At 37.5% G+C, this 19,116-nt stretch overlaps 2 protein-coding genes across 6 annotated transcripts in view; one reads left to right on the top strand and one right to left on the bottom strand.

The window, feature by feature from the left end:
* Positions 1 to 4,040, top strand: part of arhgef25a (Rho guanine nucleotide exchange factor (GEF) 25a) — a 103,687-nt gene extending 99,647 nt beyond the window's left edge. For all 5 annotated transcript variants that reach the window (XM_067446020.1, XM_067446017.1, XM_067446021.1 and 2 more), the window contains one exon: positions 2,058 to 4,040. In XM_067446020.1, the coding sequence (XP_067302121.1) occupies positions 2,058 to 2,177 (120 nt within the window). In that variant the 3' untranslated portion in view covers positions 2,178 to 4,040. The remainder of the gene's footprint in view (positions 1 to 2,057) is intronic.
* Positions 4,041 to 4,967: 927 nt separating this feature from the next.
* Positions 4,968 to 7,923, bottom strand: sp5l (Sp5 transcription factor-like). Its single transcript, XM_067447245.1, has 2 exons — positions 7,600 to 7,923; positions 4,968 to 7,183 (listed from the first exon to the last, which is right to left on the bottom strand). Exons 1-2 carry the CDS (start codon positions 7,651 to 7,653, stop codon positions 6,161 to 6,163), a joined length of 1,077 nt encoding a protein of 358 aa, XP_067303346.1. The 5' UTR covers positions 7,654 to 7,923; the 3' UTR covers positions 4,968 to 6,160.
* Between the last annotated feature and the right edge of the window lie 11,193 nt (positions 7,924 to 19,116).

Raw genomic sequence — 19,116 nt, 5'->3', positions numbered from 1 at the left:
CTCTTAATATCTTGGGCTGCTCCTGGTAATTAACTCTTCAGCCATTTTTAGACATGAGCTAGGCTTATGACAGCTCATTAATCTCTGCTTGGGGAATAGGCGAGAATTTCTTGCTGTCATGTATCACAAACCTTTATACATTCTTGAATGAAGATTTCAGATGAATTGTCAGGGGGAAAATTTGAATCCTCTGATACTGTTATCATCTCTGCGCAAACTACAACAGTGTAAACTACAACAGTGTAAACTACAACAGTGTAAACTACGGCGACGTCATGGTGTGATTTACACCCCCCCACACACTTTTTTTTTTTGGTGTAGCCAAATTTGGTGGGGGTTTTTAGGAAGAAAAAACATGCGACGTCATGCGCATTACATAGTACAAAAGTGACATGGCCGACTACAGGACTGGCAAGCATATTACAGCATTTAAGACGTTTTCATGGATCCAAGGGAACGGGGATCGTTTTGACACAGTTTTTATCTGGACACAGTTCTCAACTTTTCAAAAACTCAAACAAAAAACGTTTCCATTTTAGTACATTGTTGTTGTGTTAACGTACCCCAAACTACTGGCCTGGCATGCGTAATACAGCCTTATTTTTTTATTATTTTCGCAGATTCGTGTGAATGTGATCATCAGGGTGACATTATATCTCACAAATGCAACTCTGCTTCTCATAATTGTGACTTAATGGGCCCTATTTTAACAACCTGAGCACATGGTCTAAAGCTCATGGCGCAGTTAGAGTGTTTCCGAATCCACTTTTGCTAGTTCTTGTTCGACACCCGTAAAACCTCTGTTCATCTTCGGAACATATTTTTGTTGAAATCCGATGGCTCAGAAAGGCTTTCATTGAAACCAATGTCATTTCCTCTCTCAAGACCCATAAAAGACACTAAAGACATTGTTACAAAGGCCATCTCACTACAGTGATTCTACAAACATTTTATGAAGCGACGAGAATAGTTTCTGTGTGCAAAAAAATCAAAATAACGACTTGTATATTGATGGGCCGATTTCAAAACAAAGATTCGAACCGTTATGAATCAGCGTATCGATTCTTGATTCGCATCGCCAAAGTCACGTGATTTCAGCAGTTTGACGGTTTGACACGCGATGCGAATCATGAATCGATACGCTGATTCATAACCATTAAAATCTTTGTTTTGAAATTGGCCCATCACTATATAAGTCGTTATTTAGTTTTTTTGTGCTATTGTGCAAAAACTGTTCTCGTCACTTCATAAAATGATTGTAGAGCCACTGTAGTGAGATGGGCTTTGTAACGACGTCTTTAGGGCCTTTCATAGGTCTTGAGAGAGGACATGACATTGGCGTCAGTGAAAGCCTGTCTGAGCCATCGGATTTCAACAAAAACATCTTCATGTGTGTTCTGAAGATGAGCGGAGGTCTTACGGGTGTCAAACGACATTAGGGTAAGTAATTAATGACAGAATTTTCATTTTTGGGTGAACTAACCCTTTAATGAGTAATGGGTGTGTTTTGGGCGTAACATTCAATAAACCAATCAGAATCTCATCTCCAATGCCCTCTAAAAGCCAGCTCCGCTTGCACCATGGCAGATTCACTATTTATATGGCGGAATTTGCAAGCGGAAAGACTGAACGCTTTTCCGAGGAATTCTTTTATTTTTAATATTTTTAAATGTTTGTGTGCTGCTGCGCGCCCCTTTGTATGTAATAAGCAGAGTGTACGTGGGTTGTGCTCCCGCATATATGTCCATATTACTAACACGCCCTTTAAATGACACAAAAAAATACTGCGCTGACTTTAGACCAGGTTATTGCTGGTCAATGGGGCAATTGTTTTTAGCTGCCTCAAATTAGCAACGCACCAACAATGTGCCTGAACACACCTTATTTCAGACCAGCTCGCTTTATATCTAATGATTATTAGTTTATTATTTTTTTTATTTTAAATCACAATAGGCTGAAACAGGCTGCCATAGAATCATAATGTGAATAATGTACTGTTGAGAAAAAGAAACCATCAGTGGCAGAAATGGCCTTTTTTTTCTTCTATTGTGTCCCAGAGCTCAGGAGAGGGTGGACGCAGAGCTTCACCGAGAGAAGGACGCATGGCTGTTCCTAGTCCCTCCTCCACTCTTCAGCGCCCAAGTAACTTGGCCCAGCTTGATGAGGACGACCTGTGAAGGGAATTGACCCTGAATCTGATGTTTGCACCAGAGCATGCCACAGTCTGGACTTTATTCACGTCTGTTATCTTGTGGTATTCTTCCTAAACCTGTGACGCGAATTACCTAGTGACTTTTTAAATTGTTTTACATAATTTCTTTCTTTTTGTTGTTGTTGTTCATGTTGTTGTCTTTTTACTGAAGTTGTTTTGTTCAAAGGAGAATTAACCATTCCTATATTGGGAGGTCACTGGAGCAAGAACCAGAGTAAACCTTTATTTGAGGGTGTGAGGATGCGTTTGGGCGAGTGTGCATGTATGTATGTTTTCGAGTGTGTGTTTGTGTGCTAAATTCTGAAGGCTTCATCCTTGCAAACATGCTGAACATTTTCCATCAGATGTGTTTTGCAGAGAACATACTGTATTATTATGAACATAAGAGAGTCCTCAGGGGGCTCATGCTGGATTTTAAAGGTTTCGCACTATCGGTGCCTCTTTACAGAAGCTGTCTTTCTATCTCCCGTCTATATTGAATGCGCTCGCGTGGGCTGCGTAAACTCTTATGAAGGAGCTAAGGGGAAACAGACTCTAAATGCAGCTAATTTGTATATACTGTATGTAGCGGAATGATCGGTGCATGGAGACACGGACGCTTGACTTTCTCTTCGCTGATTGGATGTTAGAATTCTATAAGATCGATCAACTCTGTTGGACAAGGTGGACACGAGAGATTACGCAACGAGTATCTGCTTTGTTGAGCTGGAGGACTCGCTCAAGGGAAGGACTGAAAGATTTTGGCAGAAGAGGATGCCTATAAAAGTGTTTTATCTGTGGTTTGATGACCCTTTTTAGCTTCTGCCGCCCCCATCCTCATTTGATGCACGCTGCCTGGATTACTCTGCCGGTCACCTGTTACAAAATTAGGTTTTCAAATTATATTAGATGATAATAATAATAACATTATTATCATTTTTTGTTATTGTTATTATTGTTAACTTAATGAAAGCCAAAGGTAAAATGTAATATGATGTGCCAAAGCAGGTGCCAGTACCCTTTCCAGAAAATGAATGAAATATCAAGCCTAAAATGTAATTCAGTTCATTTACGAACCATCTAAAACACTTGCTTCATTTTTGGAAATGTGTTCTCTCATAAAAACTAAGGAAAAAGCTAAAGATATCATTCTTCCAAAGTTTAAAACAAATTTATTGAATATTGTGTTTTGTTGTTTTATTATTATTTTTAAAAAAGTATTTGTTAATGACAAACCAAATCATTATTTAGAAAGAGGATTGACATTGTTAATTCAGTCTGAAACATACAGTTTGTCATAAAATGTTAGATGCCTCGCCAAAGAAGGGATGGTATGTGTTTAGTACTTTGATGTTGAAGCATGATCAAAAAGCACTTTCGCTCCGTTTAGCTTATTGCACATTCTTTCCAATAGAGGGTGCCAGAGGACTTTAGCGCTGTATAAACAACCAATCAGTCTTTTTTCTTCTTCCACAGATCAATTTAAAACTTCAAATTCAGAACTCTGCAACAAAGCTTTACTATTGGCATGTTTCAGATGCATTCGCTTAAATATCCTTAAATGATTGTAACAACCTTCTCTTGCCTTGACGTAATAGCTATTCAAATCAGCGGAAATCAAATCATTTGACATAGCCTTGTATAAACTGAAAGCTTTCCTGTACTGCCTTTCCACAAATGTGGGTTTGAATCTTACATTGTTGCATGCTATTTTGATGAACACCTCTAAATGAAGGAAATTGTGTAGAGAAAGAATTGGACATGATATATGTCTATGTGGCAAAACCATTGTATTATATAAAATTAAACTGGTTCCTTTTGGAACGCAAGGGTGTTTTAGAACATACAATGTTTCTTTCTCTGCTGTTTTTATTTAGTTTACAATGTGATTACGTTATGTGATATTGGAGAGACCGGGTCTAGTTGTTACACGTAAATATTTCTAAAACTAGGATTGTTTGTTGAATACACACAAACTGACAAAAAGACAGTTCACTGAACATTATGTTGTCAGACCGTATGGTGTAAGTTGTCACAATTAAACAATCTATGACTGGCCTATTATTCCACAAAATTTTCAAGCATAACATCTATACATTTTCATAATAAATTGTAAAAAATTGGGTTTTTTAAACATGATTTAAACGTTAAAACTTGCCATGATAAATAATAATAATAATAATAAATCTACCTTAATTATATAGTTGAACCTTTGTTAGTGTTCCGTAACAATTAGTGTAGTTTTACTTATGAAATTAGTTACAAAAATATGATTTCATTTTATTTTGTTGAGATATAATTCACAGGAATTATATTTTTAGACACTTTTTAACAAGGTGTTTAAAACTAACATACCAAATCACTGGTAGAGAAAACAAACAACAGTGCATTTGGACTTTTTGACTTAAAACCTTTTTGTTATTGTGAAAACTTGCCCCGGTACGTTCTGGTGGAGTTTAATCAAAATGATTATAATTTAACTCCATCAGACACTTTATGATGACCTGAATAGATAAAAACCTTCACAGTCATTAATTAATTGGTGTAATTTTTAATTTGTAAAAAAAAAAAAAAAAATGAGAAAAAATAAAATTAAAATAAAGATCAGAATCATACTGGTGTCAGACAAAAAACAACAAAAATAAAAAAACATAAAATAATAATCCTCTGATTCAGTGAGCTTTCTGTGACTTGGCTAGGTAATCTAGTCAACACATGCAGACATCTGGTTAACTTGTCTCTGTTTTAAGTCGCATTCTGGGCATTCTTGAGCAGTAAAGGGTTCATTTGCACACAGAGATGGGGGAGAGGGGTTTTCAGCATTCACTATCACAAAGGTGCCAAATCAAAGTGACTTCTGTCACGACCAGTGGGATATAAACGGCTGGGGGTCCATTCACAGTGAGCTCCAGTGGAGCGTAACTGTTGTCTGTTATTTACACGGGCAATTACGAGACAACATGACTGTGAACTTGATGGGAGAAGGTCAGACCACTGTTCCCAGGAACGGCCCGACTATTTACTGACAACTGTAAAATGTCTGGAGATTCTCCAATCATTTGTCTTTGCTTTAAGTGCTTCCTCGACACCTTAGAAACAATGGCCATCCTAAATTAGCATCCTGAATGCTATTCCATTAACATTTGAATAAATGCAAATCGCTGAGGTCCGACACACTGTGTTAGATTTAACATTAGCCATTTGCTGAACTTCACACATCGGTTAAAACACACTAAGTGTGCTTGACAAGGTATTAAACGGAAATGTAGCTGTGAAGGAATTAACAAAACACAAAGCACCAGATTTTGATTTGCACAGTTATTCGTGTTTATTAATATTTCACATGCTGGTCTTCATAGAACTGTGCACTGTATAAACATTATATACATTTGGTTCATGTTTTGAAACTATAGGGATTTAGATTTGGAGTGATATTCTCTGCAAGAAAACAAACTTCAGGTGATCTGTCCCGGGAATAGCGTTGGTAAATTTTGCAAGCAGAATTTATGATTTCACTATAAGGCATAATTTTACTATCAGAGATAGCGACAACAAAATGTAAACAAATGACAGTTTCACCAAGTAACAAACTGTCATTGTGCTGTTCAAAGAATTTCCTGTAGCGTTTGGATTGAAATCTTTAAATAAATGTGCAAGGGCAAAGTTTGGTCATAAGAAGTCTTTGCATCCAGAGCCATACGAATGTGACTTTCATTAGATATATCACAATAAGAGAACTTCTGCTGTGACCATACGTCTCTTTAAAGTCTCAAAGGTCGGTTTCAGTCCAGCATGGTGTGCGTTCGCTCCAGTGTTTAAAAGAAGAAGAAAAGAAAAAAATGACAATGGAAAAAGGCCCATGCTCCTATTGCTTTTTGGAATATCTGTTATAAACCTTTAGATGAGGCAAATGTCCTTGTAAGGTCTCTGGTCTCATTCCGGATACTATATTGAGCTCTTTTGCATCCTTTACTCTCTCTTGATGTTGCTTAGCAGTGCATCGGTCCCACTGTGAGTGGGCTGACTGGACCGGCTCTTCCTGCTCTGATGGGTCTTCACATGCTTGGAGAGATGATCGCTCCGCATAAACCTTTTCCCACACTGCTGACAGCCGAAACGCTTCTCCCCGGTGTGCGTGCGGAGATGCCTCTGCAGCTCATCTGAGCGTGTGAAGCTCTTCCCGCAGAAGAGCCAGTTGCAGATGAAGGGACGCTCGCCGGCGTGCCAGCGCAGGTGCGCCTTCAGGTGAGAGGTTTTTTTGTAAACCTTGCCACAATCTGGAATGTGACAAATGTGCAGTCTTTTCTTCCCAAACTCCAGAGCAGCACCTCCGTTTCCCGTGGACTGGCAGTTGGGGCATTTGCACCTGCGACAGCGACGAGTTGAGCTCAACAGACCCTTTGAGGTGCCCTGCAGAAGGGCAGCAATTTGAGGCTGGTGGCCCAAAACCAGCTGCCGTCCCAGAGAGAAGGGGTGATTGGAGGGTGCGCTGGTACTCTGAGGGAGACTCCACCACTGCTGGCCATCCTCGACGTGCCCGCCAGGCAGGTGAGGTCTTCCTGAGGCGTTTTGAAGGAAGCTGGGAAAGTTCTGACCCACAGCGTTGTGCTGCGCGTAGTATGGCGCGTTCCCCTGAGCCTGAGAGGAGAGCATCTTTACTGGAGACAGCTCGAACGAATAGGCTGACGGAGGCTCGGCCGGAGGTGTGAGGGGCAGCTCGTGGTGGTGATGGTGGTGATGATGGTGATGATGGGAGTGCGGCTGCATGTGGCCGGGGAACTGCATTTTGGGCATGGTGAAGGTCATCTGGTGAGCGCTCAAGCTGGAGTTAGGGGCCACGTCATTGCTCCAGAGCTGAAACATGCTGGAAGCGGAGCCCACGGGACCCTCGTAAGGGAGCTGGGACCCCTCCTGCCAAGCCTGACTGCATGTGGTGGCCAAAAAAGAAAGGGTGTTAGGACCACTCTCTGGAGAGGAGCTGGGAGTACGGTCCTAGAGCGGGAAGAAACAAATAATTTTAACTAAATCAACCTTCAAACTTGCATAATACAGAATCAATTTAGAATGTGTTGAATTATAATCACTGTAAATAATAATAATAATAAAATAAGTTTTATTGCTGCCTAATTTTTTTTATTGTTATTTTGGAATATTGTGAAATTTAAAATAAAAATAATAGTTATAAAAATGACTGAAAACTAGCCAAGAAAAATCACTGAAAAGAAAGAAAGAAAGAAAGAAAGAAAGAAAGAAAGAAAGAAAGAAAGAAAGAAAGAAAGAAAGAAAGAAAACTGCACCACAAATAAAAGTTATGCAGGAAACAAAAATTCTAACTTGGAGATGTAATTGTGCCAAAGTATTTCTGTGTACTCGAAAAATGCACAATAAAACAAATGAAAGTGCAGTACCTGTAAGAAATTGTGAAGGAAATTGTCCGCTCTTGATAAGGTTAACGCAGCCATTTGTACACGGGATCTTCAAGATATCCACACCTGCGTAAAAGCGCGGCGCGCGGTGCGTAACCGAGCCAAAGTCAGAGTGTGCGGGTACGAGGGCGAGGAGGCGCGCAAAGATCCTGCTCGGATTGACTCCGTTACACAGCCAGGTTACCGGTGCACGAGTTTAGAAATAGTGAGCATCAATAATCCCTCGATTCTCTCTTGCTACTCCTGTCCTTTATTGGATGTAAGAGTGGCTGGCCACTCCGCGCTCTTGCTGCTGGTTTTCTGGGTCCCTTTCAAACCAAGGCTCGTCCTTTTGAAGTGCGACTGAAGGGCCTGTCGCAATAAGTCCTGAGGATCATTTCAAAGGCGGTCGGATTGCATCTTCTCTTTATAGGGAAAAGATCCTCTCGACGGGGTCTCTTAAGTATGTATCAGGAGGGCCAGTGAATGGAGGAGAGATGCGGTGGGGGAATATTGGGGAGGGCAATCTTTGAGAGATTAGGAAGAGGGGTGTGTATTATAACCTTCATTTTATTCTAATTTAATTTAGCCAAACGTTAACCTGTGAGAGCTCCTTTACTTTACCGGTTGTTGGTGAGAAGAGTCTTAAATGAAAAAGTTTGTTAACATGTAACTGATATTTAGTTGAACAAGTTTAACACCCTTTCTTTTGTCACAAATTAAGAACGCGTTGAAGCCACTTGAATGTTACAATCAAGACACTAAAAAATGTAATAATAACAATTTTCCATTTGTTCAACTTTTCACATTAATTTCCAAAAGTTTCAACCAGAATTTTACCCAAGTGCAACGAGCTACTGTAGACTTTTTCCCCTTAAAATGAAGGCAGCAGTTAAATAGGCATGTTTTATATTTGCGCGCTGTAGAGTACAGTTGATGCGCATACAAAGGAATATGAAAATAAATGATATGATACAAATTATGAAAATGTGAATTTTTAACAGTTTAGTGGGGCTTATAATAACATAACGCTAATGTAATTTTTTAGGGGTTTAAAGTGACACTAAATCTTATTTTATGCCGATTAGTTCCACTGTATGTTATTTCGTTCTTATAACTGTAAATCTGTCTTTTGACATGAGCTATTAGTTGTCACCTGATCATTCAGGGAAAATGGCGTATTAAGCCGCTAAATGATGTTTGAGGACGATCGAATTAGGCTATCATTCTTGTCCCGTTAATAAAAGCTACACGTGGTAATCAGAAATTTGTAAAAGCAAGACAAGTGAAATAAATCTCCATGCACACTCAGTAGTTCGCACTCTGAAGTGATATTATAAATAAAGAGCCCTGCATGACATTTTCACACTCCGGGTTCAAGTTAAGGGCGTCATCACATTTAAAGGGATTAAATGCAGAGCATCCAAAGTTCATCTAACACTTTGAGTCTTTTTCTAAGAGAATTTGCATTGAAGTCGGAAAGCCATTTAACATCTTAATACATTGAAAATCCTCACTGCTTTTGTGTTGCCTCTCACCTCTAGTCGCATAACAATCGACCTTTGTCCCAGCAGATGCATTGCTTTAGTCTGCTCAAATGTAGCCTGCCACACAGCTGACACGTAGGAAACGAGCTCAACTTATACATGTGTCGTCTTGTAATCAGTCAAAATAAGTTACTTCATTTTAAACGTATCTCGAAGAATGTCTTATAAAATAAACGTAGCTTATTAATGACTGTTTATACTGAGTTATTGGGTTCATTCACATTGAAAGAAAGAAGAACATTAATATTGTTCAATGAATGAGAAGTTAACTAAGATAGATAGATAGATAGATAGATAGATAGATAGATAGATAGATAGATAGATAGATAGATAGATAGATAGATAGATAGATAGATAGATAGATAGATAGATAGATAGATAGATAGATAGATAGATAGATAGATAGATAGATAGATAGATAGATAATTTGACTGACTGCTGACTGAGTTAATTCAAATAATAACAAATTAATACACAAATAACATGAACAAACAAACCAACAACACCCTTTCTCCACAATTAACCTGCAAAATTATTGCTCTGTGTAAAAATCACATTAGATAGAATGAATATTAAACTTAACATAATAAGCAGCACATCCCTGCACTGTATGGGGGGCAATTAAGGGGTGTAATACTAATGAAACAAAATAACAGTCAAAAAAGGGGAGAACAGGTAGAGGACGGAGATAGGCTCTAATACATCAAATATTTGGTGGCTTTACGTAGGGGAGGCTGCTTCTGTCTCCTTTTGCTTGCTTTATTACGGAGCAGAAGTTGTTAATTACCCAGATTCTTATTTCCTGTCCCCTAAACCCCCCTCCATCCCCCCACCCACCCCCACTCCTCTCACTGCCTCCCAGATGAGTGTCTTTGAAGTGCAAAGTATGCTCTCCTCACTTTGAACTGTGCAAACAATGCTCCAGTGGTTGTGCTTACCTTCCCCATGTTACCTCATTTAAATAGACCTGGATACGGCTTACGCCGTTTTCAAGGGAAAACTCATTTCCAAAGCAAGCACAGATCCCAGCCTTCATTAGGCAGCTGTATATGGCAGGCAATCAGGAGAACTGCCTTTAACAGAGGTTTCGGCTGCTGTTAGGTGGCCACACACTACTTCCTGGACACCGTCGGTTTACTGCAACCTTTCAGGCTTTCATTTCAGCACCAACATTTATATGGATTGAACTGAATTTAAATGATTTAAAATTGTGGTTTAAATTGAATAAAACATGGACACAATGGGGTGTGGGATTTAATGTACCTTCCTTGCTAATTTACCTAGCTAAACAAAATTGATATTAGGTTATATAATGATTTATTATATATATATATATATATATATATATATATATATATATATATATATATATATATATATATATATATATATATATATATATATATATATATATATATATATACTCCACACTTAATTTTGTCTATCTGTTAAAATTATATTCTATATATTTTCCCTGTGTATATTTATTTAAATTTAATTTAAAATGAATTTCACATTAATTCTACACATTAATAAAAATGTATTTAACGTTTTGACCCAAAGGCCTGATGAAGACCCTTTGGGTCGAAACGTTGTCCTTTTTAAAGACATCTTTGAGAGCAGCAATAGCAGTGTGCAGATTTTTGTTCACTTTGATTTATGCTTTACTGAATCTAGCACCTGCAAAAGTTTTACTGGATGTGCACACAATTTTTTTCTTTTTACATTAATTCTAATCCTAATTTATCATAGAGAATATATTATTATGTATAGCGTATAGATTGAATTTAATTTTGTGTATATTTATTATTGATCCAGACAGTAAGAGTCTTACTTTTCTCCATCACAAATGCAAAATCCATTCATTCAAAGATCAATATCCTCATAAAATGACCAAAACAATGGCAGGCATGTTGTCAAGCTGTTTTTTAGCATGTCTGGAGGGCGGTTTAAGAGTCTCAGATCACTAAATTGTCCCAGCTGTCTTGACCATCTGCACTCCAAACAGCCAGCCGCAAGCTTTTGTACTGTTGGCCATCTCCAAAAGCCAGTTTACAGCCCCACATGGACTAAATGACTCGAAACCCCCAACTTGACAAATGTGGCATAATGGATGAGACAGAGTGCATGTAAAAACCTGCTGCCCCCTGCCTCTTTCCAGCTAAAACACTAATCAATGCAATCAGGAACGGCACTGTTCATAATTACCACGACAGAGTCAAGGAATGTCGGATAGTTCAGGAGGCTGATGCTGCTGCAGCAGCTTTAGGTATGGCTTACTATAATGTTAACAGATTTGTTCATTTAGTAATCATAAGCTCTCATTTAAGGTTCAAATAAGCATTTTAAAAACACATGAATCTATATTGAGGCATTGGATGGTTCTGAAATATCCTATAATTGTAGCCAAGGAACTTAAATAGGGGTTCTGAATATGTGATATAATCTGATTAACCACAAAATGTGTCTGAACTTTCTTGACAGTTCAAGCTGGTCAAGGGTTAACAAAACCATTTTGAATTTAACTTTGTCTTTACTTTTAAAATGATAGGTTAGACGTATTAACAACTACAAATGGAAGGTTGAGAATGCTAAAAATAAGTTTGAAGTTATTCTACAGTATGAAAATAACATAAATAAGCCTATGAAAGGAATTGTCAGAAAATGTATGCGTGTGTGAAATCTTTTGGCCATTTGCATTTATGTGAGAAAGAATTCCATCATTCGTGTGTGAAAATAAAAAAGAGGCAAAAATCTACTTGTCAGAGAAACTTTTATCATTACTAGGGGCACTTGAAGTTTGTTTGCATTTTGTTTTTCAGTACTCTTAACAACTTCAGAAGTCAGATCACAGGAGCCTGTGATCAAAGCAGTTTTCGGTTATTCAGGAAACACAGGAGCTATACCCCATGCTTTGATATTCTACATCAATATTTCAATTCAACAATCGCTTGACATGCGCCTGCACTCCCTGAGACGAAAGACGAAAGGAAAGAGTGAAATGGAGGGGGTACTGGAACTGTATATAAAACGAGAGTGAAGACTTTACAGCGAGGAACAACTCCCTTCCTCAGCACCGATCTGCCTCGTCTGTCATTTAAATACACACTGACTGCTTAATCCCAGAGCAACAATGGATGGGAAACCATAGCGATTCAGGTCTTTGACCCACACAAAGTCACGTGACTAACTCTGAAAGTAGCCATCTGAAAGAAATTTGCTCAGTCTTCGAGCTTTGAAGACTACTTCAGCACTTTGAACTCTCACATGTTGAAAAGACATCCTGTTTGAAGACCAGACATTCAACCTCAAGCACTTTCACTGGAAGACTATTTGATATACACTACCGTTCAAAAGTCTGGGGTCAGTATGTTTTTTTGTTTTTTTGAGAGAGAGAGAGAGAGAGAGAGAGAGAGAGAGAGAGAGAGAGAGAGAGAGAGAGAGAGAGAGAGAGAGAGAGAGAGAGAGAAAACGAGAACTAATTATTTTATTGAGGATGCATTAAATAAATCACACTTGATAGTAAAGTTAGTTACAGTTATACAAAAGATTTGCTCACATAAATTATTTCTGATGGTTTCCGCAAAAAATAATATTAAGCAGCACAACTGTATTCGACGTTAATCATAAGATGAAATAATTCTTGAGCAGCAAATCAGCATATTATTATAATTTCTGAAGGATCATGTGACACTGAAGACTGGAGTAATGATGCAGAAAACGCAGCTTTGACATCACAGAAATATACATTTAAACACATTTACATACATATATTTTTTTCTAAATTAAAAACACCAATTTGTGTGAAACATGTTCTTGTATTTCAGATTGTCTCCATATCTACAGTCACTTTTAATTAATGAATAAAAAATAAAAATAAATAATTTAAAATTGTTTAATGTGGATTCACCATACTTTTAATACTCTTTATTACTTTACTCTGACACTTTTCATGATGCACTGAACTCAAACACAGCAGATGTTGGAGTGTGCATGTATCATATCTGAAATTTAAAATGAATGATTACTAATTTACAGTGCGAGGGGGACATTGTTTATTTATGGATCATGTTATTTAAAGCCCTTAAAGACTAAAGACTAATTCCCCAACATAGCTGTCAGTCTAAGGCAACATAATATAAATAATATACAAGCCCGGCTGAAAACAAAAGGAAAGAACAGGCGGATTATCAATCAAATACGGCTCATAACATGCAAACACACACTGAAAACAAAAGAAAATAAATAGTCAGAACACATGACATTGTCGAGTTAATGTGAGTATTGTGCAGCACATGGACCCCAGCCAATTTCCTTAGAAGCTCAGAATTACAGTGAGACATGTGAAGAGTATGATTTAATTATGATTCCTGTACCTCCATTTGATTACATGCATGGCGGAAAGCTTTACTCTGTGGAAACCACTAATATAGTAATAGAATACTTGTAGAACGTTATCTATCTTAGCAATACATTATATTCCAGTCAAATCAGAAATGACTTTTATTTAGTTAACGTTTCAACGGGATGGAGGAATAGCTTTCATTTATTAGAAGAAAACTATCATATTTAACCACCCATCAAATCACCCATCTTAACAGTCCAGGTGCAAAACATTCTGTTTGATTAGAGTGGTTCTGAGCTTGAGCTACATGTAGATCACAATTGCTCCACATTCCAAGAAAAGCTGTTGAAATGGAGATGACGTTTGCTGCAATGATGACATTCACAATGATAGGACAACGGTGAGTGATGACTTCCACATTTTAACAGCAAAGAATGTGTTTCTTTAAAAGGATGCAGGTGCTTCTACAGCATGTGCAAGCCCAAAAGTGCTTAAATGCGTTATATTAACATGCTCAGTAAATAGTGTTCTAACAGATTTCATTTAGCATATTCAGCAGTGGTTTTCCTCATGGGGGATTAAAAATGTCCCCAGAAGGACAAAGATTTCAGATATTGCACTGTAAACCCTAAACGCTCAAAATAATGAATTGGTTTGAGTAGGGTAAACTAAAATGAAACAAATTAGTTCAATCAACTTAAGAATCATGAGTATAGAACTTTCTTTTGAGTTCACAAAACGGACACATTTACATAATCTGAGTTGTTTGATTGTTTTGAGTTTTGTAAAGTTATTTTTTATTTATTTAGCCAAACTTAAATTTAACTGAATCTGGGATGGGATTTTTATTTCCCTGTATGGGAAAGTATACATACTGTGTGTGTGTGTGTGTGTGTGTGTGTGTGTGTGTGTGTGTGTGTGTGTGTGTGTGTGTGTGTGTGTGTGTGTGTGTGTGTGTGTGTGTGTGTGTACATGTTTTTCTAGCCTGGTGGGGACTTCAGCCTAATTGCACACAGACTGATGGGGACTCGTGTCACTGTGGGGACCTAAATTGAGGGTACAAAAGCTTATAAATCATACAGAATGAGTTATTTTGAAAATGTAAAAATGCAGAACGTTTCCTGTGATGGGTATAGGTTTAGGGGCAGGGGCAGTGTAGGGGGATATAATATATGGTTTACAGTAGAAAAACAATTACGTCTATGGTGAGTCCCCAGAAAGAGTGCACCAGACGTGTGTGTGTGTGTGTGTGTGTGTGTGTGTGTGTGTGTGTGTGTGTGTGTGTGTGTGTGTGTGTGTGTGTGTGTGTGTGTGTGTGTGTGTGTACATTTTTAAGTTAAGAAATTCAAAGTTTAAGTAAACACAACTAGTAGTTTTTTTGCATTTTTTAAATCGCTATTAACTTTAAATATATAAGTAAGCTAACTTAAAACACTTAAAATGATCATGTAATATCAACTTAAATATTTTAGTAGTTAAAAACTTAACTAATTAAATAAATGCTATAACTTGCTAATTGGTAACAATGCTTAGCATTAGCAAAGCATAGAAACTGTTGAATGAGTACTGCATTCATTACTTCAGAACAGTCAACATACCTGTTCTTAAATGAAGCTCATGCTCCACTCACCAACCCCACAAATCCCCAATAGAAACTCTTCAACTAACAAAACATTAAACACTACTAAATCTTCTCACACACACACACACACACACACACACACACACAAATCCTTTTTGGAGCGTTTCACTATTAGAGGGACAGTTCACTAAAAATGTAAAATTCTGTCATCATTTACTCACCCTCATTTCCTTCCAAACCCCCATGACTGTACTTTTTCTGTGAAACATACATTTTGTTACATTTTGAAGAATGTTGGTAACCAAACATTTAGGTTTTAGTAAGATTCGTTTCTCATTGACTTCCATTGTACATTCTCAAAAAACAAAACAAACAAAAATAGGTACAAAAGCTGTCACTTGGGCAGTACCCTTTCACCTTTGTGCCTAAAGAGCATATTAGCAGCTCAAAGATACACACCAAATGTGTACAAATTAGTACCATAATGTTACAAAAAACCTTTTAAAGGGTACTTTTAAATACACCTAAATGTGTATATGATCGAAAAATACAATGGAAATGGATGTGACCTGATCATTTTAGCCTAACTGTATGAAAAAAAAATCTATGTATGTAAATAAAAAAATGGCAAAAAATCTGCATATGGTTTTCGAAAGACGGGTGAGTAAATAGAACTTTCATTTTTGGGTGAAGTTTCCTTACAAGACCCCTCTGTGCCCTTCCTCCACCCTGAATCCCGGGCCATATGCGGCCTACTCATCCAATGCATTAGTGATGAGCCAGTGGCAGAGCCCCTGACACAAGCAGCAGCTCTCTGCTCACAGATGTAGATTTATTTTTGTTTGCACACCTCCATCAACAGCTGTTTGGCCCCCACGGTTAGCACAGCCCCCGTAATGCACGGAGAGATGTCATCCGGCAGCGAGCCATGCCAGACATCGGCAGCGCGCTGTTGTGTGCTGCTTAACCAGGGGCGCTTTGAAGATGCCACCTTTTGACAGAGAGCTGCTTTTATCTAAACCTCATGCCGTAATTTGCACCCCCGTAACTTTAATTTATGACTACTGATCAAATACCTGCCTTTGGAAAATGCGAAACTTAAGTGTTTTTTCTTTTTCTTTTTCCCCCCTTCTCTTCTCGATGCAAAAAGAATTTCTAATGTTGCAGGTTGAAGGGATGCACATTATGAGGGAGAAGAACAGTGGATCAACCTTTCTTTGATCTATGGCTTAATTGAGTGTGCAGACCAAACCTACTGTGATGGATCAATGACAAATTCATTCCTGAGACAAATTTATAATGCTAACTTAAGAAAGAATGAGCATTTTTATGTGCAATACAGTTCCCTCCCACACTTTTTGTCCAATTCATTTCCAATCAACTGTAATAAAAAAAGAAAGACGTTTTTAATAGATTGCCCTCATAAAACATATCTAGTGGCTCAATAGTTTAGTGCTTAGCATATCAAGTAAAAAAAACTAAAATGTTTACATTATATTCCATTATTTTGAAAATGTTATTTTTTTCATAATTTTAAAATTATGCCCTGCCTTAATTAGGAAAAAAAAAATCGTATTTATTTTTTTACATTTCATTTTATCTTCTAATCATATAATAATGTACAATGACATCCATCTACAGTATGTCAGATAATTCAAATAAATCAACTACATTTTTTCTCAGTCGCTTTGGTGTGTTTCTCACATCACAACTGAAATTCTCAAAACTATTGTACTAACTTCCACATCATCTGGTCGCTTGTGCACATCATAAGAGCAATTTCTCATTGTTTAGAACAAATTTCAAATGCTTTGGTATATTAATGCAATTGATTATGCACAACTGTCTGCTGTTTCCCATGTCATGTTGATCAAAATATATTATACAGGTTCCTTGTTGAATAGTCTTACCCCTCAAGTCATTACATGCAAAATGGTTGAACTAGGCCTAGTTGTCATAATTCGTCAATTGTATTTTTTATACATTTCTGTCAGACTTTTTTTTGTTTTTGTAAATGTATCCTGAATTGGTGTATTGCGTGGGTGAATTTTGAATTTCACTAATGAAGGGAAATGTGAAGCATTAGATCAATCAGTGATCAACCTTAAATATCTCAGAGGTGCATCTCATGAAGCTTCATTTGGCAAGCATATAGACCGCGCACAACACAGCGTTACAAATTCTGACAATGGAAGAACAACAAAGAAACAATCAGGGTGAACAGTCGCAAAGAAAAAGAGAAGTAAGGATGCATGGTGGAAGAGTACAGAGGCAAAACAGTAGAAGAGGGCAAGATAGAGATGTTTCTGATGAAATAGAGCCACTATTGTGGACCATATTCTCAGCCACACTCTTAAGAATAAAGGTTCTTAAATGTTTTTTTGGCAGGGTGCATGGTCCCATGAAGAACCTTTAATTTCTAAAAAAAACTTTCCATTGCACAAAAGGTTATTTGTAGTGTAAAAAGGTTCTTTAGACTATAAAATGGTTAGAAAAAAAGGTTCTTTAAAGAATCTTTCACAAAACGGTTCTTTGGGGAACCAATAATGGTTCTTCTATAGCATCACTGTGAAACCTCATTTTTGGTTCCTCCTGGCACCTTTATTTTTAAGGGTGCATGACCTTATGGCTGAGGCGGGTCGAAAGGTAAAGTGCAGTCTTGTGTATTTTCATCAAAAGCATTGTCATCAAAATCTATAGACATAGTTTATATCTGTGTACACTGTTATATTGATAACACGACTAAGCATTTTTAATGTGAACAATGACACAAGGACTTGCCATTTTGATATGTTGATTGACATGAATACTTAATTTTGAGAGAGGAACTAAGGATTTTGCGCAAGCTGCAGGCTTTTGACGGTTATCCATTGTGTAGTGCTGTTTGTGTGCCTTTTCTCTTAAGGATGTTTCAAGAAATGTATACCAAATGGCAGTTAATTACAAATTGAAACAACATCCAATAGAAAAGTAATGGACAAAGTGTCAATAAATAAAACATTTGTTTTAGTTCAAAAATAGATTAGGATGGATGGATGGATGGATGGATGGATGGATGGATGGATGGATGGATGGATGGATGGATGGATAGATAGATAGATAGATAGATAGATAGATAGATAGATAGATAGATAGATAGATAGATAGATAGATAGATAGATAGATAGATAGATAGATAGATAGATAGATAGATAGATAGATAGATAGATAGATAGATAGATAGATAGATAGATAGATAGATAATATTACAAAATATTTTGGCCCTCCAAATTTGAACTATTGCTTTAATTGACATATTTGCCCTGAGCCTTGGTTAATTTGATACAAATAATTTGACAAGTTTGAAATTTAATTGACAACCTTCTGAGTCCCCATTGGGATGCTACACTACACATTTGTGAGAAATTCCTTTCAATGCGTTTCGGCTCTACTGTACATTACGTCTGTTGAGTTCACTTCCCCGGCTGATGACAATCAGGCACGTCAGAGGCAGTTTTTCTCCTTGTCTTCTAAGATCTTTTCTTCCTCTTTCCTCACAACAGAACAGACGGCTCTAGTTTACAAAACAAATGAACAAACAGATAACAGGAATGGAGTGATGAAAGAGTAAACAACATGCTCGATGCCCCACAACCATAATACACTCTAAGTAGGTTATCCGGCATAACCCACTTTGATTGTTGCGAATCTGAATGACAAAGTCAAACTGTCCACTAAATCCAGGTAAGTCGAAATAAAAACTGAATAAGGCACCCTCATTCATAGGCTATACCCCAAACACTTCATTATGAAGAAAGATGATATTTAGTCAATCTATTGATGTTGCCTAACTAATTGTAAAGCAGGGACTCAAAGCAGATGCTGCATTTCAAAGCACTTGTGAGCAACTAGACAGGTTATGATTTATGCTAAGATGCGTGGCTTCAAAGCGCAGAATGAGGCTTCTAAACAAATTGAACAAGTCAAGCACTATTCACCCAGGACTGAGAGAGTGCCGAGCGCATGCAGATCAGAGGAGAGCGCCTGCCGCTTGTAATATCCCTCAA

This window comes from Pseudorasbora parva, chromosome 6 (genome assembly GCF_024679245.1).
Source record: "Pseudorasbora parva isolate DD20220531a chromosome 6, ASM2467924v1, whole genome shotgun sequence".
In the NCBI taxonomy this organism is placed as follows: Eukaryota; Metazoa; Chordata; class Actinopteri; order Cypriniformes; family Gobionidae; genus Pseudorasbora; species Pseudorasbora parva.
Note: the sequence above shows the minus strand (reverse complement) of the source record. Positions and strands in the feature narration are given on the sequence as shown.

What these genes read in the sequence shown, in the direction of transcription:
- sp5l (XM_067447245.1), bottom strand. Translation starts at nt 7,653, where the DNA reads ATGGCTGCGTTAACCTTATCAAGAGCGGACAATTTCCTTCACAATTTC. An exon ending in TCCTTCACAATTTCTTACAG is followed by an intron (nt 7,184 to 7,599) that starts GTACTGCACTTT and finishes TTCCCGCTCTAG; the next exon opens with GACCGTACTCCCAGCTCCTC.